This window comes from Cuculus canorus, chromosome 29, assembly GCF_017976375.1.
Source record: "Cuculus canorus isolate bCucCan1 chromosome 29, bCucCan1.pri, whole genome shotgun sequence".
NCBI classification, from domain to species: Eukaryota; Metazoa; Chordata; class Aves; order Cuculiformes; family Cuculidae; genus Cuculus; species Cuculus canorus.
The window spans coordinates 1,383,126-1,405,000 of NC_071429.1; the positions used below are offsets into that span (position 1 = coordinate 1,383,126).

General features: G+C 51.7%; 1 protein-coding gene across 1 annotated transcript; it reads right to left on the bottom strand.

Annotated features, from left to right (window-relative positions):
- Positions 1 to 382: 382 nt before the first annotated feature.
- On the bottom strand, positions 383 to 14,859 carry SLC48A1 (solute carrier family 48 member 1). The gene is made up of 3 exons (XM_054051447.1): positions 14,661 to 14,859; positions 5,119 to 5,286; positions 383 to 3,194 (listed from the first exon to the last, which is right to left on the bottom strand). Exons 1-3 carry the CDS (start codon positions 14,797 to 14,799, stop codon positions 3,058 to 3,060), a joined length of 444 nt encoding a protein of 147 aa, XP_053907422.1. The 5' UTR covers positions 14,800 to 14,859; the 3' UTR covers positions 383 to 3,057.
- Between the last annotated feature and the right edge of the window lie 7,016 nt (positions 14,860 to 21,875).

Genomic DNA, 21,875 nt, shown 5'->3' on the forward strand with positions numbered 1-21,875 from the left:
AGGCAAGAGCTAATTGCTCATGTGCACCCCGAGCAACAGCAGATTTCTCTGCTGAGGGCTGTGCAGGGGGAGCCCGCAGGTCCTGGTGCAGCAGGAGGCTGGGCAACGCTTGCTCATGCTTGGTGATAAAATCATGGAATGGGTTGGGTTGGGAGGGACCTGAAAGCCCATCCAGTTCCAACCCTATGGACAGGGATACCTCCCAGTGGATTCGATGCTCCAAACCCCATGCAACCAGGCCTTCAGCACCTCCAGTGATCACCCCAAACCGCAAGATGTTCTGTACAGTTGAGCCCTGTCCTTCCCACTATGTGCAACACTCCGGTAGGTTGTTATTACAGGAAGGAGAGAGATGGAATTGATAGGGAAAATCACTCCCAACACCGGTTTGGTGAGAAAGATGGCTGTATTTCTGCTCTTACTGTGGTGTCATGTACAAGTTATAGTGCAGTTTAGTACAAGGAGACATTGAGATACACACAAACGACCCCCACTGTGAATCCAATCAGCCCACCTCAGGGCCAAACCTTACACTGAGCGTGCAAACGAAACAGAAACTATGTAAAAATATATTATATATTTACACACACGATCTTTTTTAAAAAGCTGAGATGCAAGTATAAATTCCAGAGCTAAAACACGTCCCAGGGAGGAAAGGGGCGGGGGGGGGGGAAGAAAGAATGGATTCTGTGAGCTGTTTGTAGGTAAATTTTACAATCACAAAAATAGAATTTTAAAATCTCAAAGGTGATCGGAATCAGAACATGAGCCCAAGCAAGGAGCCCCCACTGTGCTGCTGAGAGCAGTGAGCAGACAGGACACTGTAATTTAGGGACACACAGGGACAATTGCTTTGCTCTAAGGCAGTGGTAGAACTCCATCAGCCTGCACGGTGTCAGGATTCCTGCATCCCAAGGACACCACGACCTGGTGGTTATCAGCACTGAGGCTCGCAGCAGCACAGCAAATGCGTGGACAGCGTCGTTTCAGGGAAACACAGGGTGAGAGGTGGTTTAGTGAAACAACCGATGCTAAAACCACCTGCAAACTCCACAGCAGGCACCACGGCTTTGTGCAGAGAAGCCAGTGAGCTCATCCATCCCCTGCCAGGTGCCCTGGCAGCCCAGCATCAGCAGCAAGGGAGATTTCAGTATTTAAAAGCCTGAGTATTAATCTCACAAGTAAGCACATTTCATGTTCACAACTTTTGTCTGGGGTCAGGGACTCCCCTGGCAAAAGCTGGCTACAACCTCAGTTCACAAGGTGACCCAAAGGTATTCCTTGATCCAGTTAGGGCACTTGAGGATCTTCCTACCCAAGAAACCAAGGAATGCTATCAACATGGGTTCTCAAATGCTTCCAAACTACCCTCAGCAGCTCAATTGAATCACTGTGTGCTTGAACCACTCATCTGCCAAAGCCAAACACAGAGCAGCAAAGGTGTGGATGGAGCCTCTGAGTATGGAGAGGGATTTCATCCTAGCTAAGTCAGACACACAGCGAGGAGAAGGTAACCAAAAGGACAACTCCAAGACACTGCACAAACATGGGCTGGGAGCTGTGTGTGGCCCAAGAGAAAACTGGGCTGACATGAAAGCATGTATGGCCTTCCACTTGTTGGTGACAAACCCTTGAGCAGGTCCCACCACCCACCCTCTGCTACCAGAAAGGCACTTCAGGGAAGGCTCTGGAAGCACCCAGAAAAGCAGTGGGACAACTTCCAAACTCCTCCCTTGCTCACCTTCCACCGGCTGGCAAAGGGAAAAGGGCTTCTCCTGCTTCTCTTCTCAACCACCTGCAGAAATATTCATACAAGTTGCCATCTCCAGTTTGCAGTAGTCAGCATCGTCAGCCCGACATGGCAAAATACCAGCCTGGATTCTGCCAGAGCAGCAACCTAAAGCCTGTAGCTGATCTGAAGTGCATACACTGCACAAGGAAAGGTGCAAGTGCTTGAAGGTTTCAAGCTGCTGGCAGTGAGGAAAGCCCAGGGATTAGAGAGGTAACTAAACTCCCTCAGGGTTCGGGTTTGTCAGAGCCATGCAGTGCCCAGATGAGATGCAGGCCAAGCTCAGTCATTCCCAGCATCCCAGCCCATGAATGCAGCTCTGTCCCCTCCTAATTCCCGCAAGAATGCCCAGCATTTCATCCACGGTTGTGCCAGCAGCACTCGGTACACAAGCTGCAAGCAGACTGGACACCTTTCTTATTTCCGAGTCCCACCTCTCCTCCTCTCTCTCATCCTGCTGCCCGTTACAGGTGTGCTGAGCAAAGCCGAAGAAACACAGCACTGTCTAGAAATTCTATTTCTTAGAATAATCGCATTCTCGTTTCTCTCGAGGTTCAAGGAGCCTTTGCCCAGCGTGTCTTTCACCCAGACACGTGATTCTACATGCTACAAACGCAAGGGTTAAGTATGGTATTAAGTTCCTTTCTAAAAGGATCCTGGAGAGCAGCCAGACCCAGCGTTCTCCTCTGACAGAGCCACGAGATGACTCGTGCTTCTCTGCTGCTGGGGCTCATCCAGACCATCGGGGAGCGCTGACCTCGCATACAGCGTGTCAAAAGAAAACATTGGAAGATGCAGGGAACTGGCTGGAAGGGCTGTAAGGACCTCCTGCCACGGTGAAAGGCTCATCCCTCTCTTTGAGCAGTGCAAAAGGAGCCGGCTGCCATGCAGCAGGGCTCTTTGCCACACGCACCCAGTGATGCACGCACCAGGACAAGATGCTCCTGGAAGGCCCCGAAACTCCTCCCCACTTGAAAGCTCTCCTGGACTTCCCGGCAACACAGAGTAGATCTAGGCCTGATGATCTTTCACCTCACTACCAGACACAAAGACTCCCAGGGAAGTTACAGACAGACTAGAATTGACATCGTTAGCCGAACTTTAAATAGTGAAGTAAAAGCAATTAGGAAAAACCCCTATTGCAGACAAACAAACCAAGCAGCCCTGTGTGGGTTCCTTCTCCACCTTTTGCACATCTCTTGCGTGTACCATGTCTTTAGGGGCAATTCAGACATCCAGCACCTTTGGACAGGATTGAGGTCCAAGTGTTAGAAGTCACTGAGGATACTGATGTCCGCAAACTCATTCCTGTACCGGTATGCGTACAAACTGAGCAGGAAGGCCCATTTCAAGGAGATGAAACTCCAGACGCACGACAGGTAGTAGCTTCTGGGATCAGTCAGGGCTAGGAGAGAAAAAGGATAGAGAGACATTTAAAAATCCCATTTATCCCTCATGCAGTCCCACCAGGAAGAACCCAACTCAGTTTCTGGGAGCTTTTCAGCCTGTATTTATAATGAACAAGGTCAGGGCCATATTCCTCACTCTCTCAGCCTGGACTGATAAACTCCTTCATCTCTGGGACTGAAGAGGATTATGAGCAGAGTCTGAAGAAGGTCGTTATCGTCTCAAGAAAGGCAGACCCTAACGGCTGCAAGGCCACCTTGTCAGCCACCCAAATTAGGGCCCAAAGGCTCTCAATCACGTCGTCCTCCAGCCTGGATTGAAATGGCAAGTTTTGTTTGTTCTAGAGACATCACTAATTTTGAAATACGCTTAGGTAACCTGGTGCATAAAACAATTCCACCTCAAAGAACAAGCTGCTTGGCCATTATTAAAAAGTAAAAACAGATACTTGTTTTTGAAGAATAAGTGAAACAATCCTTTCTCGGTAAATCCTACCCATTAAACATCATCCCTAAACTTTCCATACATAAATACCCATTGCGGATGTTCTGCTTTCCCCTCAGACCAAGGCTGTCCCTAAAAAACCTCAATTTCCTTAAAAAAAAAAACAAAAACAAACAAATTTTCCCAAAACCAGTTTTTCCTCATGTTTCCAAAAAGGAGGTGATGAAAAATATTTGGTTTTCTTTTTGTATTTGCATTTCTAATGATTGTTTATGAGTATTTTCATGCCCTTCCCTGTGCCGAAGCACTTGAATCTCCCCGGGAGTGCATTCAGGCCAAGCCAAAGGCTTTGAGGGGGGTGACTACCCCAACACAGCTTGCCTACCACCACGAGTACAATGACAACAGGACTCTTCGTGGCTCTCAGCCCAAATGCAGAAAGCAACAAACACAGATGACTTCTAACAAAACAACCCCCAAACCCTCTCTCTGTGGTCTATTGCCAAGCAAATACTGAGAGGAATCGTGTGAAACCTCCTTTGACAACGTTAAATATTTGATAGCAACACAGCTTTGTGTGCTGACTAAGTTTAGAAGGCGTTGGCACCCTGCTGACTCGTGTTTGGATTTCGAGATCCTCACCCACCTGCTTTACGAGCGCTGAAGGGACAACATTTAAGAGCACTCGTTTTATTTGTCATAGGAATAAGTAAATTCCAGGTCCTACAGGAAGCGATGCTGGAAAACACGGATCACCTGCCAGCAGCCCCACAGCCCCGGCTGAGTGAGGCAGCTATGGGATATGAGATGTCGCCAGGGGGTGGCACTCAGCAGGCAGCAGAATTACTCTTGTGTCAGCAAGAAAAATGAAAGGCAATGGCATCCTTGCAACCCTTCCCCAGAAGTCTCTCAGCTCTTCTCAGAAGGGATGGTGGGAGCACCCCCAGACCCAGAGGAGGCCACGGAGATGATACGAGGGCTGGAGAACCTCTGCTATGAGGACAGGCTGGGAGAGTTGGGGTTGTTCATCCTGGAGAAGAGAAGGCTCTGGAGATACCTCAGAGCAGCTTCCAGGTCTGACAGGGGCTTCTGATCAGGCAGTGCGGGGAGAGGACAAAGGGTAATGGTTTTGAGCTGAAAGAGGGGAGATTAACATGAGATCTTAGGGAGAAATGTTTTGCTGTGAGGGTGGGGAGGCACTGGCCCAGGCTGCCCAGAGCAGGGGTGCAGCTGCCCCATCCCTGGAGGGGTTCAAGACCTGGCTGGATGGGGCTTGGAGCCCCTGATCCAGTGGGAGGTGTCCCTGCCCATGGCTTTGACGGGCTTTGAGGTCCCTTTCAATCCAAACCATTCCATGATTCTATGATCCAGTCCTCAGCTCTGCTTTGCACGCTCTTCTCTTCTTTCAAACCCAATCCCAGTATTCCCAGCATCACTAGGCATTTCTTCCAGTTGCTTCCTGCAACGAAAGTACTTACACTGGTGCTTGGTGATGGCCAGGACGAGGAATGTGCAGAATCCCACCACGGAGAGAGCTGAGAAGAGAATCCCAATGAAGAGGAAGAACCTCAGCCCTTTTAACCAGGTCCTCCAGTAATCCTGCACATACATCACATGCGTGATTAGGGCCCAGAGCGCCAGAACACCTGCTCAATCAGACAGCAAGGGCAGTCAGTACCGTGCATCACACCGCAACACAGAAAAGGCGTCTAATAAATACACGCCCCGTTATAACCCCACCCGAAACAGCATGGAGCACTAACAATTCTCGGTCAGGTGCCCCTCAGGGAGGGGGGGGAAAACAGCAGAACCATGGGCTGCCTGCGCAAGTCTCATGCTCCACAACCACCCCACACTCCTGCTTCCGCACAGGTTTTAAGACAGAGATCTTGACTCCAGGTTCGCACACAATTGACTTCATTTATCAAGCAGATGAAGGTCCTGGAGTATGCAGCTCTGGAGCCCTCAGCAAAAGGACATCCAGGAGGCCATGGAGATGATCAAAAGCCTGGAACACCTTTGCTATGAAGAGAGGCTGAGGGAGTTGGGGTTGTTCAGCCTGGAGATGACTCTGAGGTGATCTTATTGTGGCCTTTCAATTCTAAAGGGGCCTGATAAAATGGGGAAAAATCCTTTTAGCAGGGCCTGTAGCAATAGGACAAGGAGTGATGGTTTTAAACTAGAAGTGGAGAGGTTTAGACTGGATATTAGAAAGCAATCTTTCATGCTGAGGGTGGTGAGGCACTGGCCCAGGTTGCCCAGAAAGGTGGTGGCTGCCCCATCCCTGGAAACACTCAAGGTCAGGTTGGATGGGGCTGTGAGCAACCTGATCTGGCTGAAGATGTCCCTGCTCACTGCAGGGGGTTGGACTGGATAACCTTCATGGTCCCTTCCGACCCAAAATATTCGGTGATTCTATGAAACAACAGCTGTAAATAGTTTCTGATATAGGGAAAAACAATGCATCCTTCCTCAACCTTGTCTAGAAAGTGTTATCTTTTTACCACACCTCAGGGAAAACTAGAAGAGCCACTCAACCAAAGAACGGTCTGTTCCCACGCTTAAAACCTGTTAGAGTTTCTATAACTGGATTATCCAACCCCAACTCCCAGCAACATCACCAACTCCAATTATAGCAATCTACTCCTCTCTGTTTAAGTCGCGGCACTGGTTAAACCTCCCTAAGCCGCTCACTCTCCCCATCTTTCGAGCCAGTAAAACATTTGACTCATTTTGACCAAGACCTCAGCAGCGCTTCTGAAAGTTGAACCTCCAGCAGTGCAACTTAACTAGCTTGGATTTCTCCTTCGTTGCCACCTCCTTTCCAGATCTTATTTTAAGGGCAGCAGGGAAGAAATAATAATAATCGAATGACACCACTGCTCAAATACCAGGCTGCTTTAGCAGGAACACAGACCTCCCTTGGCGGCTGCTTCTCAACATCAAAGGAGGTGAAAGCCAGCCGTGCCCACTGCAAAATAAACATTTTAATGCTAAGTACAGCCACCAGTCTTGCCAGAGCTCATTTGTTACTGGATACGGTCATTATATACAAAGTTTCCCAAGGCTTAAAAGAACCTATTATAGCGGAGAGGAAAACAACCGCGTCAAAGCCAAGAGCTGAGAATCACCCTACAAACCCGCTGGACTTTGCTTTTTGGCTCCCCAGCAGTTTTCAGTGCGTTTCTGACCTTGGATGGACCAGAGGTGGATGTCAAACAAAGCGGAACACACACACACAGTCAGCTCCAGGGCAGAGAGGACAATTGGGGCAATGCTTGTTGTCTCTTCCATGCCTTGGGATGGGGCAAAGCAAGTTAAAATACCTGCAGCAGTGGCCCACAAATAGAAGGGTGGGAAGTGGACAGCCTTCAAAAGAAAAGAAACCATAAAAGCAAAAGTAGTCAGGGTGAAGCAGAAACCCAAGGGTGAGGGCCTGATAGCCAGGACAGAGGCTTTTTATCCCAGCAAATGGGAAAGGCAGAATCCAATCAGACTTTCTGCTATGGGCAGGGACAGCTTGGTCCAAAGGGATCTTGAAGTCCATCCCGTTCCACTTCCCACCTAAGTGTGTTTTCTGCCTCCAGACAGTAAGGATTCTTATTGTGAGACTCTCGTCAAGTCAGCTACAGATACCACTTTTCCACAACTGATTCCACACAGGCTACAACCACACTAAAGATGACAAAGCTGTTGGAAGGTATCTCAGAGCTCTGCCGACACAGAAGACCATAATGTGACTGAAACCAGCCCTGTGGAGAAGGACTTGGGGGTGCTGATGGATGAGAAGCTCAACATGAGCCATCAAAGTGTGCTCACAGACCAGAAAGCCAACCGTATCCTGGGCTACGTCCAAAGAAGCGTGGCCAGCAGGGTAAGGAAGCAGATTCTTCATCTTTACTCCACACTGATGAGACCCTACCTGCAGCCCAGTGTCCAGTTCTGGAATCCCCAACATAAGAAGGAGATGGAACCGTTGGAACAGATCCAGAGGAGGCCACGGAGATGATCCAAGGCCTGGAGCACCTCTGCTATGAGGACAGGCTGAGAGAGTTGGGGTTGTTCAGACTGGAGAAGGCTCCAGGGAGACCTTAGAACAACTTCCAGCACTGAAAGGGGTCCAGGAAAGCTGGGGAGGGACTTTTTACAAGGGCATGGAGGAATAGGACGAGAGGGAATGGCTTTAAATTGGACGGGGGAAGATTTAGATGAGATGTCAGGAAGAAATTCTTCACAATGAAGGTGGGGAGGCCCTGGCCCAAGTTACCCAGAGAAATCATGGCTGCCCCATCCCTGGAGGGGTTCAAGGCCAGGTTGGATGGGGCTTGGTGCCCCCTGATCCAGTCAGAGATGTCCTTGCCCATGGCAGGGGGTGGAACTGGATGGGCTTTGAGGTCCCTTCCAATCCAAATCACCCCATGATTTCTTAATAACTGCGCTGGCAATCCTTCTAACAGCCTGCCGTGCAATTTGGTGGAAAAAGCCTATCACTCAGCTTGCTGAACCACCACATCCTTGACTTCACCTCATTTTTACGCTCGTACTCTACCAAGATCAAGCCACATTTCTGTAAAAAGAAATGGAGAAGTGGGTTTTTTGGTCAGCAAAACAAGCTGCTTCGCCCCTCTCCACTCTCAGATGACTCGGCACAATTTATTTGAACTGCTGAGTCAAGCTGCCAGTGTTTCCCCACCCAAACTGCTGCTGATTCGCTCCAAAAAGTCTCCATGGGGAGAGCAGAGGCAGCACGTGAGCTGTCACTTGATCCTTCCCCCCACAGCTGGGGCTGACCCTGCACCTTCCCCCGACCCTAAAGGCTGACGCAGTACTCGCAAGGAGGCCATTTGGTAAAGTGTTCTCATTCGGAACATCCCCAGTAACTCCTGCACACGTGACAAAGCAAAACCAGCCTCAGGACAGCTTCACCGTTTGCTGAAGGACCATGTTTGGTCAACATGATCACTGAAGACAGGGGATTCTCTTACAGGCAGCTCAGCCAACATCACAGGTCTCCTCAGAGCCTTCTCTTCCCCAGGCTGACTCTCTCAGCCTGTCCTCCTCTCTGCCACCACCACCATGCATTGTGAGCTTCAGAAGGCTGCAATAAGAGCCCTCGTTGCAAAATACCTTCTGTGTGTTTGTGTTTCCTTGGTTTTTTTGGCCTTTGTTGCACATGAGTTGTTTTTTCCTGGAATCCGTGCTGCCCAGGAGTGCCGTACGCCGTGTCCCACCGTGGCCGGCTGCATTTGGCCTCTGGCTGCTTGGAGAAGGCAGCTGTGCTGGTCTTCCCTGCCAACAATGCAGCTTGTTTTGCTGGGACTGAAGAACCGGGCAGCGATGAGTTGAAGGCGATGAGCAAACCTTTTGTTTGTCAGGGCTTTTATGTTTGGAGAAAGGGAAAAGCTCTGGCACTCGAGCTGAAGGATGCCAGACTCTCCAAAGGGCTTATCAAAACATTTTGGTGCTGGTGTTTTTCTGTACCAGGTTCCAAATCATGCTTTTGAACTTGCCTTTTAGAATGTATTTAATCTTGTTCCAAGTATGCTGTCAGCTTTTCTTTTTTTATGCATTTGTCTTGTCAAAATAGCTGCGAACTCCTGTTTAAGAAACCCACCTCTGCTGCTGTTGTTTTAGAAGCTCTCATGGTGGTTTGTTGGCCCAGTTTCCTTTTCCTGGAGCTTTGTGTACCTCCGGTAATTTGGGTTCGATTTATAGGCAACTTTCCCATTGCTTTATGTCGGAAATCCCTTCATTGTGTCTTATTTTAGGGTCATTCCAACCACGAGGTGTGGGGTAAATCCATCAAGAGAAACGTTTCGCTGAAGCAGGTGCAAAGTTGTTGGTGTTATTTTAAGCTGGCGATGTAATGGGAGCTGACAGCCACCACTGCTGCTCCAGGGCTGTGGGGTTCCATCATGGTTTAGCCCCAGCCCAACCAATTTTGGCAGCTAAAACAGAGCAGTTTCACTCCTGATTCCCTTCCCCTCCACGCTCCCAGGTGTGGGATCCTCTTCACTGTCTACAACTGCCTGAAAGGAGGTTGTAGGAAGGTGGGTGTTGGTCTCTTCTCTCTACTGACAAGCAATAGGACAATAGGAAATGGCCTCAAGTTGCATCAGAGGAGGTTTAGATTGGATAATAGGAAAAATTTCTTCACCGAAAGGGTTCTCGGGCACTGGCAGAGGCTGCCCAGGGTGGTGGTGGAGTCCCCGTCCCTGGAGGGTTTTAAAGGCTGGCTAGAGGAGGTGCTCAGGGATGGTTCAGTAGTGGACAGGTTCAGTGGGACTCAATGATCTCTAAGGTCTTTTCCAACCAAGCAATTCTATGATAAAAAAGAACTAACCCCTTACAAAGTGACATCTCCAGCCCTCTAACGGACTCCCTCCAGTCCGCCTGCATCATTCTCGAGTTACAGGCACCAGAACTGGACACAGGACTCCAGGATAATGCCAATATCAATTTAAGAAAACACCAAGACCATTAAAAGTCACTCAAGAAAGAGTTAGATACATCCCGAAAGCACTTAACTGCTTTCTTCTCTTTCAAACTTCCTCTCACAGAATGCAAACGTCAGAACAGGTCTGAGATTCATGACCTACTTTAAAAAAGTATTAATTTAAGGCAGTGAGGGGAGAAGGTCAAACATACAAACAAGCAGTAAATTATAAAAGCCAATGTGACTGCCTCAAAATTAAATGGCGAAGCACGGAGACAGCTGGTATTAACTCAGGAATGCCATTCCAGGCCCCAAGATGAGGCAGCGAAGTTGCCATCCCTCAGGTTATCCGGAGCACTTGATGGGGTGGTTCTGCTCCAAAGGAGGAGGTGATGATACACCAGGGTTGCACTGGATTTCAGATGATCCCCAAACTCCCAAGTATGCACGGCCAGAGGCACGCGTAAGATTCTGAGGATTAGCGAGTTGATTTTACCAGAGGTTTATTGTTATGAAAACCAACCGGAAAGACTGGAAAGGTGGTTTGCTCAGCACCTTCAATCACACGCTTCTGCTTTCATAACTGAGGGTAACCGAGGGCTCCAGTTACAGACTCAGCAGTGTGTGGCAATTCTCCCCCCCTCCAAGAACTTTAAACATTGGAACCAGGAGTAAAGAAATCATAGAATGGTTTGGGTTGGAAGGGACCTCAAAGCCCACCCAGTCCCACTCCCTGCCATGGGCAGGGACACCTCCCGCTGGATCAGGGAGCTCCAAGCCCCATCCAACCTGGCCTGGAACAGGGATGGGGCAGCCCCCACTGCTCCGGGCAGCCCGGGCCAGGGCCTCCCCATCCTCATCGTGAAGAATTTCTTCCTAATGTCTAATCTAAATCTTCACCCTTGCAATTTAAAGCCATTGCCTCTTGTCCTATCCCTCCATGCCCTTGTAAAAAGTCCCTCCCCAGCTTTCCTGGACCCCTTTCAGTGCTGGATGTTTCTCTAAGGTCTCCCCAGAGCCTTCTCTTCTCCGAGCTGAACAACACAAACTCTCTCAGCCTGACCTTGTACAGGAGGTGCACCAGCCCTCAGATCATCTCCGTGGCCACCTCCAGACCCATTCCAGCAGTTCCATATCCTCTTATGCTGGGGATTCCAGAACTGAAATACCCAAGTCTTTACTTTAAATCATAGGAAACAGATCAGAGTGAGTGAAAATCAGCACAAGCATCAGCGGAGGGCAGAGTGCAGGGTGAAATGCAGCATGAAGGGTTCTCTAGGAGATAAGCAGAAGATAAATGAACTGATTACAAAGAAAAAGATAAAGACTTCTAAGGGGATGGGAATTAGCAGGATTCCTTACAGAGTGGAATTACATGGATAAACACCCTAAAACACCATCCCTGGCAAACCAAAGGCACCTCGACCCAAGCTGCAGCAGGCTGCAATCCATCTCACTGACACAGGCGAGGGAAACGCAGCAGCAAACACCCAGGAGACAATGGGAACACCAGAAAGACAGTTGAAACCAGATAAACATGTACAAGCAGACTCGTAGAGAAGCCTCACAGGCAAAGCCTCGACTTAATCAGAGGCATATTAACGAGGAACCACTGCGAGGCTGCCAAGTGCACCAGCCTAAACAATCTCCTGCCCCACACACAGCATCAGAGCTCGCAGCCACGACCGCCCAATGCACAGCCCCTTTCCAGGTGCTCAGAGAGCTTTTGAAGCTTCTGCAGAGTAAAACCTCCACACACATTACAGCCAGGGAATCCCCAAGCAGACCCAACACCCCTCCAGCACCAAGGTTTGGTCTCACAATGGCAGCAGCCGCAGCAACGCATGTGCTGTGCCCCAGCGCTGGAGCTGCATCGTGCATTTTGGGGGAGAAGCTGCTTTTCTGCATTATGTTATCCTGAATGACATGAAGAAAGTTGTGACAGGTTTGTTAATAAAAGCACGAAACAACACCTGATGATGAACTTCACAATGTCTACACATGGGAAAGTTTCAGCAGCTTGCCGGCTTCCCTTCCGGCTGTGTTCTGCCAGCGGAACGAAGCATTGGTTCACCTTACGATAAAATCTGGATGAATTAATGAAGATACAAAGCCAGCGAGCGAATCACAGAATTGCTTGGGTCAGAAGGGAATTTAAAACCCATCTGATTTCAAGCCCCTGCCATGGGCAGGGACACCTCCCACTGGATCAGTGGCTCCAAGCCCCATCCAACCTGGCCTGGAACCTCTCCAGGGATGGGGCAGCCCCCACTGCTCTGAGCAACCTGGGCCAGGGCCTCCCCACCCTCACAGGAAAACATTTCTGCGTAAGATCTCATCCCACTCTCCCCTCTTTCAGTTCAAAACCCTTCCCCTCAACAATAGCCCCTCCCCAGCTTTCCTGGAGCCCCCTTCAGCACTGGAAGCTGCTCTAAGGTCTCCCTGGAGCCTTCTCTTCTCCAGGCTGACCAACCCCAACTCTCTCAGCCTGCCCCCACGGCAGAGGACTCTCTCCCAGGGAAGTCAGCAAAGCTTTCAACTGTAGGCTTAAAATCCTATTTCCAGTGACAACTCCAGCTCACTCTGATGGCCATACACAACTGAACTCTCAGACTTTTAGATTTCCTTCCATAACATCACGACTTATGAAGCTGTTCTACCCCAGACACCAGATTTGCTAAATATTGTTGCAAAAAACCTTTCTGGTGACTGAGGAGAAGACCAAGACACTTGCACTGCCACTGGCGGTGAGGTTATAAAAATACACAAATTCATTTCCTTTTTCCTAAGGAAAGGAACAGATGCAGAGAACGCGTCCCACAAACCACAGGTTTGCATTTCAACTTGCAAGTCACAGAGTTATTTCAGTTGGAAAAGATCTTTTAGGTCATCAAGTCTTAATCCAGCACTGCCAGCTCCACCACCAAATCATGTCCCTAAGTGTCACATCCCTATAGCTTTTAAACCCCTTCAGGTTTGGGGACTCCACCACTGCCTTGAGCGGCCTGGTCCAGTACTTGGTAACCCTTTCCATGAAGGAATTTTTCCCAATATCTGATCTGAACCTCCCCTGGTGCAACCTGAGGCCATTTCCTCTCATTCTATCCTTTTTAATTAGGGAGCAGAGCCCAACCCTGCCTGGCTCCAACCATTCCAGGAGCTGCAGAGAGCAATGAGGTCTCCCCTCAGTCTCCTCTTCTCCAGGCTAAACAGCTCCAGGTTCCTCCGCTGCTCCCACAACCCCTGGGCTCCAGATCCTTTCCCAGCTCTGTTTTCCTCCAGGCTCCAGCACCTCGATGTCCTCACTGAGCCCCACACCGTGCGCTGAAGCCTCGTTAACAGTTTGTATTAAAAGTCACTCCCTCGTGAGCTCAAACTCCTCCAGGAATCATAGAATGGTTTAGTTGGAGAAGACCTCCGAGATCATCGAGTCCAACCATCTCTGAGCACCTCATCCATCTGGCTTTTAAATCCCTCCAGGGATGGGGGTTCCACCACTTCCCTGGGCAAAGGAGCTCCTGGGAATGTCTAAAAAGCATTACCTGGAGAAGTCCCACCTAAGACCCCAATCACACCCTGCGCTCCCCCTGGAGCTTTGTCCACCCCATCCCACCAGCCCAGGTTTCCCAGCTCCACCACCACGTAAACCATGGAAGCGTGGGCGTCACCAGCCTCAGCCAGTGCTCACAGCCTTAACGCCATCCCTGTTGCTTCCTTCCATTTCCAGGTGGTTTTGTGATTTGGGGTGAGATCAGAGCAGGGACCGAGACATGGACAGGGAGGGTCTGGGCTCACCCCCACCTCCAGGGTGCTTACAGAGGGGTCTGCACCCCCAGGGTCTTGTCCCCCCTCACCCCGGGGCCCCTGAAGTAGCACCAAGGTGAAGCCACTGGCTCCACAGCGTGAGGGAAGCAGCTGCTCAGTCCCACTACCACCCTCAGCACCCACCAGGCTTCGCCGTTATCTCAGGGGGCTCCCAGGAGGCGGGTGGACATGAAGGCGTGGGGACACAGACATGGAGAGATGCATGGTGGGGCTTGGGGGGTGTGGGAAGATGGGAGTGGGGACATAGGGAGACAAGGGTGGGGACACGGAGCGTGAGGGGACACAGAGATGGGGACACGGGGGGAGTGGCAACACAGGGAGACAGGTGGGGACACAGAGGGTGTGAGGAGACAGAGGTGGGGACATGAGGCACAGGGGACTTGGGAAGACAGAGGGGCACGAAGAAACAGGGATAGGGACACGGCAGGCATGGGGGGAGTGGGGAGAAGGGGGTGGGGACATGGGATACACAGGGAGATGGGGAAACACAGGGGAGATAGGGACATGGGGTCATGGGGATAGAAGGGGACATGGAGGGAGTGCGAAGACAGAGAGGACATGGGGACACGGTGAGTGGGGGAGATGAGAGAGGACATGGGGAGTGAGGACACAGCAATGGGGACATGGGGGGAGTAAGGACAGAGAAGGGGTCATGGGGGGAGTGGGAGGAGGGGGGACACGGGGATGGGGACATGGGGGCCACAGGGGCCGTGGGGCCCCGGGGGGCACAGAGGGGGCCCCGGGGGGTGTTAGACGTACCCGAGAGCCCCCCCGCCGCCGCCGTGGCGGGTTGCCGGAAGGCGGGCGCCAGACTCCAGGTGAAGAAGGCCGAGAACCCCATGAGGGCGCCGGCTGCAGCGTAGGCCAAGCGGAGGGCGACGGCCCTGCTCACCGCCATCGCCGCCGGCCCGCGCCACAGGCCACGCCCACCACACTGACCACGCCCGCTTCGGGTCGAGGCCACTTCCACCATCAGAGGCGCGTCTATAGATTGACAAGCCCCGCCCATCGATCGAGGTCCTGCCCACACCCAAGCTAGGCTCTGCCAGGCCTCGCCCACCACCCCGCTAGACCAAGCCCATAGGCCCCGGCCACGCCCACCCCGCCGACACACCGACCTTTGCGCCCCCACTAGGCCACTCCCTGTCAGTAGGCCACGCCTACCTGACCCTCTAGGCCACGCCCCGTCCCATGCACGTAGTTCCAGGCCCCGCCCACTGCCCCGCCCCTGCGGCACAGCGCCCCCCGGCGAACCGGAGGAGCGAGATGAGAGGGGAACACGGGGTCATGGGGGGCGTGGGGACACGAGGTGGGGACATGGGGGACATGGGGAGACGGGGAGACGTGGGGGGGGTGGGGAGATGGGAGGACATGGGGACGTGGGGACATGGGGACATGGGGGGACATAGGGGGCGTGGGGACATGGGGTGGGAACATGGGGGGCATGGGGAGATGGGGGCGTGGGGGCACAGGGTGAGGACATGGGGGGTTGTGGGGAGATGGGGGACTTGGGGGTACATGGGAGGCATGGGGAGATGGGGGGACATGGGATAGGGACATGGGGGCTTGGGGAAATGGGGGTACATGGGGGCCATGAGGGGCATGGGGAGATGGGGGGAGATGGGGACATGGGATGAGGACATGGACGGCGTGGGGAGGTGGGGGACATGGGGGGTATGGGGACACGGCTTGAAGACATGGGGGGGGGTGGGGAGATGGGGGGCATGGGGAGATGGGAGGGACACTAGGACATGGAGGGTGGGGGGACATGGGGGCATGGGGGGCATGGGGATCCCGGGGGGGACACGGAGGGAGGTGGGGAATCGGGTCATGGGGGACATGGGTGGACATAGCGCATGGGAACATGAGGGTGGGGAGACAGTAGACAGGGAGGCGTGGGGACATGGTGGGGTTAAGGATGTGAGGGTGGGAAGACAGGGACATGAAGGCAGGGACATGGGGGACATGGGAGGAGAGGAGGACATGGGGTTCAGTGAGGGGACATGGGAACACGGGGAAATGAGGGACAGCGTGGCGTGGGGGATGTTCTCTCTGCGGCTTTCACTCCCTCTCTCGAGAAGTTCCTTCATGACCAGCACCATCCTGCTCGGCCGTAGGATTGTGGCTTTGGGCATGTCTCATCACTGTTCTTCGACAGTTTGAGGCTTTTCCATTCTCTTTTATTTTCTTTCCTTTCTTTTTTTCCATGACATGAGCTACTGCCTGGCTTTGGCTCCGCTTAAACCCCAAGGGCAAAACCTTGGGATGAAGATGGAGACGAGAATGGGTTTCTCCCACCTATTTTGAATCAATTATTAATTACACTTATGTAAGCGTCACGTCGTCTGCCACTCAAGGACAGCAGGGACGGATGCTCTGCTCGGAGCTTGCAAATCCGTTCCTTGCTCTGTTCCAGCTTGTAATGTTTTTTTCCTTAGTTTTCCAGGTTTAGATGATCTTTCCAGGCCTGGGAAAGCACAGCTTGGCTGCTGTGACTGCACACAGAGGAGTCGCTGCTCTAGATGGCAGCAGCCTCCTTCCCTTTCAGCCTGAGACATCCCTCAAACAACATCTCCCCTTGGCCTCTTCTTTATCCAGGAGGTCCTAAAACCACCAAGGATGGAGGTTTTCCATATATCCCATGGGAACCTCTCTGGTCCAGCACCTGCGTCGGAGCAATCCCAGGCACAGATCCAGGTTGGGCAGAGAATGGATTTGGAGCAGCCTTGAAGAGAAGAACATGGGGTGCTGGGTGAGGAGAAGCTCCACATGAGCTGACAAAGTGCGCTCACAGACCATAAAGCCACCCGTGTCCTGGGCTGCATCCAGAGCTGTGGGACCAGCAGGGAAGGAGGGGATTCTGCCCCTCTGTTCCATTCCGGTGAGACCCCACCTGGAGCCCTGCATCCAGTTTTGGAGTCCTCAGCACAGGGAGGACATGGAGCTGTTGGAGTGGGACCAGAGGAGGCCACGGAGATGATCCGAGGGCTGGAGCACCTCCTGTATGAGGACAGGCTGAGAGAGTTGGGGTTGTTCAGCCTGGAGAAGAGAAGGCTTCAGGGAGACTTTAGAGTAGCTTCCAAAATGGAAAGGGGCTCCAGGAAAGCTGGGGAGGGGCTCTTGATCGGGGGGTGCAGGAAGAGGATGAGGGGGAAGAAATGTTTTGCTGTGAGGGTGGGGAGGCCCTGGCCCAGGTTGCCCAGAGTGGTTGTGGCTGCCCCATCCCTGGAGGGGTTCCAGGCCAGGTTGGATGGGGCTTGGAGCCCCTTGATGCAGTGGGAGGTGTCCCTGCCCATGGCAGGGGATCGGAACTGGATGGGCTTTGAGGTCCCTTCCAACCTAAACCGTTCCATGATTCTATGATTTCAGCCTTCTGCCACGAACCACCGTGGAGAACCTGGCTCCACCTTCTCCATAACCTCCTTGCAGGTGCTTAAGGCTGCTGTCATGTGTCCCCAAGGCTTTTCTCTTCTTTAGGTTGAACAAGCCCCATTTCCTCAACCTCTCACCATGGAGAAGCTCCAGCTTCCAACCATACTCCAGCTTCCAACTATTTTGGTTGCCTTCGACTGAATTTACTCCAATTCAATGATGTCTTTATTGTACTGGTGGCCCCAAAAGGGGACAGAGCATCCAGATGTGTTGCAACAAATGGAAAGGGACAAGTGACAACCTATAAGACACCATGAGCGGGTGTGGTAGGTCCTTGGTTTTGAGACGATGTGACAATGAGGATAGTCACTGCCTGTCTGTAAAGGTTGATGCTCACGTGGCTGAGGATTCAGCTCCACCAGTTCAGGAAGAGGTAATGGGATCGGAGAGCAGAGAAGATGTTTATGCGGTGTGACCAACCCTTGAAGCTTTATTACATTCTTGGCTGAAGAAGTGGAAAATTCACGGGAGAGCTCACCCCAGGGCATGGCATTTCTTGGGCTATGCCATGGGAGGTTATTCTGTGCACACCTCACCCCGAAGATGCTGAACGTGCACCCGTCACGGTCATTGGGGACAACGCAGATAATCTTGCAGCTCATTTGGTTCAGTGATGCCAAAGCTGAGTGTGACGCAACCCAGGGCTGAGCGCAGCCCTCAAAGACTTGGTGACATGAATAAAACACCAGGTGCCCTTGAGATGGCCTTGAGACCTGCAAAAAAAAACACCCCTCTTTCCTGACACCTCCTGCAGCGATCGCAGGGATTCAACTGCTGCGTGTATGCACCTGAAAGCACAATGAGCAGCGTCAGCAAATGCCAGTCAGCTCTTCTGTGTCAAAACAGGTAGAATCAGCTCCATCGCCGTTCTCGCTGCCAAGACTCCTCTCATACCTACTTTCCACCAATTGCCCAGCAGAAATTTGGAGACGACTTCTGGAATGTCAGCCCAACTTTGCTGAGTTTACCCCAATGCCCACTGCCAAAGACAAAAAGAGTGCAGGGACAGGACAAAAGGGACCAGTTTGGAGCTGAAAGAGGGGAGATTGAGATGAGATCTTAGGGAGAAATGTTCTGCTGTGAGGGTGGGGAGGCCCTGGCCCAGGTTGTCCAGAGCAGTGGGGGCCGCCCCATCCCTGGAGGGGTTCCAGGCCAGGTTGGATGGGGCTCGGAGCCCCTGATCCAGTGGGAGTGTCCCTGTCCATGGCAGGGGTGGGACTTTGAGATCCCTTCCATCCCAACCTATTCCAGGATTCTATGGAATAAGCTGAGCTGCAGCTGACAGCAACCAAAAAAACAATGAAGAAGAGAGCAGTGCATGCATCCCTTCATCAGAAACAGGTTGAGGTTGGCGATGCTGTTTGTGATAGGAGACCGGGAGGGTTGACATCACCTCACACCATGCAGACGTGCGTGTCTGGGCCAGCCGGCGGGGAGAGAAATGGGCACTTCGGGGCATGAGTCACCTCATGCCGAGGTAAAGATCTCAGCCAGCTCAGGAGAATCGCATCCAAGAAGCGACTGCAGCTTAGAAGGCAGGTCTGGCAGCTGGCATGAGTGGGCACCTCGATCCCTGAAGAGTCTGGTTTGTGGCAGCAATCAGAGGTTGGATCCCTTTGGTGGTTACAATGCAAAACCAGATTGATGCCCAGGTGGAAAGGCAACTGATTTAGCATCCCCCCAACACCCCCTCGGCAAACAGGATTCTCTTCAACCCCAGAGCAACAACCATCAAATCTGCAAGAGGTGATGAGAAGCTGAGTGTGTGTGGAGGAACCCTGGGGTGGTCAGGCGTACTTTGGGACACCCTTACCCTGAGACATCCTTACCCTGGAACATCCCCACCCCCTGATCCAGTGGCATGCGTCCCTGCCCATGGCAAGGGGTTGGAACTCAATGGGCTTTGAGGTCCCTTCCAACCCAAACCATTCCATAATCCCATGACTCTGTGAAGGCAGGACGAGTTAAATGCCGTTATTTCCTACACACCACCTATTTTGGCATCGTTTCCTGAAAATCCGTGGTAGGCTCTAGCGCATTTGCACAGCAGAATCTCAAGAAGAAATGGCTGAGCTCTTTGTGTTCGTGACAGGCACGTTTGCTGGCAGATGGTTGCAGAAGAAATCTTTTCTATTTATCATCTCTTTGGTTTACCGGGACAAGATAACAAATTGGTGTTGAAAATACGATTCTGGGGAAAATGGCTCTAAATTACTGCACTCTAAGCATGTTGGTTTATTCTTTAATGTAGCTACTTTATGTATTTCTTTTCCTCAAACTATATATATTTCCTTTTTATTGGCTAAGCCTTTCCTAATTTATATTTTCATTACTTTGATTAATACTCCTTCCACCGTGACATTATTATTCCGACGCAGTTTTGCGAGTGCCTTACTGAAACGCTTGGTGTTAAATAATCTTCGGATTTAGGCGGCATGATTTGTAATTTAATAAGCACTTCCGCTGCTGTGTTTTATCTCCTAATTGGTACGGAATTAGCAGCTATTCTGGAATTAACACAAGCTATCATACGCTTTTTTGGTGTTGAAAAGAAAACAGCTATAGGTATTATTTTAATCGTAGAGGTTTTGCCGTAACTGGAGTCATGTTAGTCATTTTGGGATCACGGATGGGATTGGAACTTGAGCAGGAATATGAGAGTGGTGGGGGTGGAGGTCAATCCAGTTGGGTGCCAGTCACAAGTGGTGTCCCCAGTGTTAGGGTCAGTCTTGTTTAATCTCTTTATCCATCATCTGGATGAGGGGTTCAAATGTTCCCTCAGTCAGTGGGCAGATGACACCAAGCTGGGTGGGAGTGTTGATCTGCTGGAGCGCAGGGAGGCTCTGCAGAGGGATCAGGATAGGCTGGATCCATGGGCCAAGGCCAACAGGGTGGGGTTCAACAAGGCCAAGTGCCCAGTCCTGCACTTGGGCCACAACAACTCCATGCAACGCTTCAGGCTTGGGGAAGAGTAGCTGGACTGCTGCCCGGAGAAGAAGGACGTGGGGGCTCATTGATAACCGGCTGAACAGGAGCCAGCAGTGGCCCAGGTGGCCAAGGAGGCCACCAGGATCCTGGCTTGGATCAGCCATGGGGTGGCCACAGGAGCAGGGAAGGGATCATCCCCCCAGACTCGGCACTGGTGAGGTCACACCTCAAATCCTGGGTTCAGTTTTGGGCCCCTCACTCCAAGAAAGACCTTGAGGGGCTGGAGCACATCCAGAGAAGGGAAGGGAGCTGGGGAAGGGGCTGGAGAACAAGTCTTATAAGGAGTGCCTGAGGGATCTGGGTTGTTTAGCCTGCAGAAGAGGAGGCTGAGGGGTGACCTTATCGCTCCCTATAACTGCCTGAATGGAGGTTGTGGGGAGGTGAGTGTTGGTCTCTTTTCCCAAGTAGCAAGTGATAGGACAAGGGGGAATGTCTTCAAGTTGTGCCAGGGAAGGTTTAGACTGGACATTAGGAAAAATGTCTACTGAAAGAGCGATGAAGCCCTGGCAGAAGCTGCGCTGGGAGTGGTGGAGTCTCCATCTCTAAAAGGGTCCAAAAAACCTGTAGATGTGGCACTTGGGGACAGGGTTCAGTCAGCACGGTGGGGTTGTGTTGATGCTTCGACTGGATGAACTTCGAGGTCTTTTCCAACCTTAACGATTCTATGCTGCTATGGAAGTGATGCTGCTCTTTGAGAAAGGAAGGTTTCAGTCTCCCAGGTCATTGCATTTCATACTCCTTTAATTATCATGCGGTGAGCATGACGCCTCTTGTTCTCCCGGTATTTCCATACCTAGTTTGCTACTTCCAATCCTTCCTGAAACACGATTCCTAGATTTGCCTCGCCGAAGAGCTGTAAACACCTCAGATCTGAATCCAGCCAGGGCTCATCATCAGCCCTCCAGAAAAGGACGGCTTCCACCTCCCTTCGCAAACAAAATATCTCTACATGGCCAAGAATTTGTGTTGCCATTGGTCTGGAAGTGGCAGATTTCACTTGGGGAAATGAAGTCCATGGCGTTTTGCAGGCAGGAGGGTGCTGGGGCTTTTCCTAAGCCAAATCCACTCCTAAACCCAACCCTAGCCCTAATCCTAACCCAGTCCTTCACGCCTTGGTGTCAGCACCCAACATCTCGGTGCAGAGGACAGTCCCAGGTAGGTCTAATTTATGGACTCGCACCAACCTATGGAAGAAAAGCAGACTCAGGAACAGTTTTCCCTGCTGCAAATGTCCACATTAAGAGGCTTTGCCTTACAGAGTCCTTTAGACCCAAGGAGACTCCGAAACGTGGAGATGTGGTCACTGAGGGACCAAATCATCAGGACAGCGTGGTGCTGAGGCAGGGAGACACCAAGACACAGTGCCTTGGTAGCATCTGAAGGACCACACAGCAGCTTGGTGGCACCTCAAGGACTATGTCCCCCAGTCCCAGCAAACTGAATTACAGACCACTACGGGTTTCATGGTGAACAGAATTGGGTGAGAGCCTGTGGAGACCCTGAGGAACCAGCGGGAGGCTGTTGAGGGGTGGAGGCTGAGGAGGTTTAAAGAGA

What these genes read in the sequence shown, in the direction of transcription:
- SLC48A1 (XM_054051447.1), bottom strand. Translation starts at nt 14,799, where the DNA reads ATGGCGGTGAGCAGGGCCGTCGCCCTCCGCTTGGCCTACGCTGCAGCC. An exon ending in GGCGGCGGGGGGGCTCTCGG is followed by an intron (nt 5,287 to 14,660) that starts GTACGTCTAACA and finishes CTGATTGAGCAG; the next exon opens with GTGTTCTGGCGCTCTGGGCC. An exon ending in GGCCATCACCAAGCACCAGT is followed by an intron (nt 3,195 to 5,118) that starts GTAAGTACTTTC and finishes TTTCTCTCCTAG; the next exon opens with CCCTGACTGATCCCAGAAGC.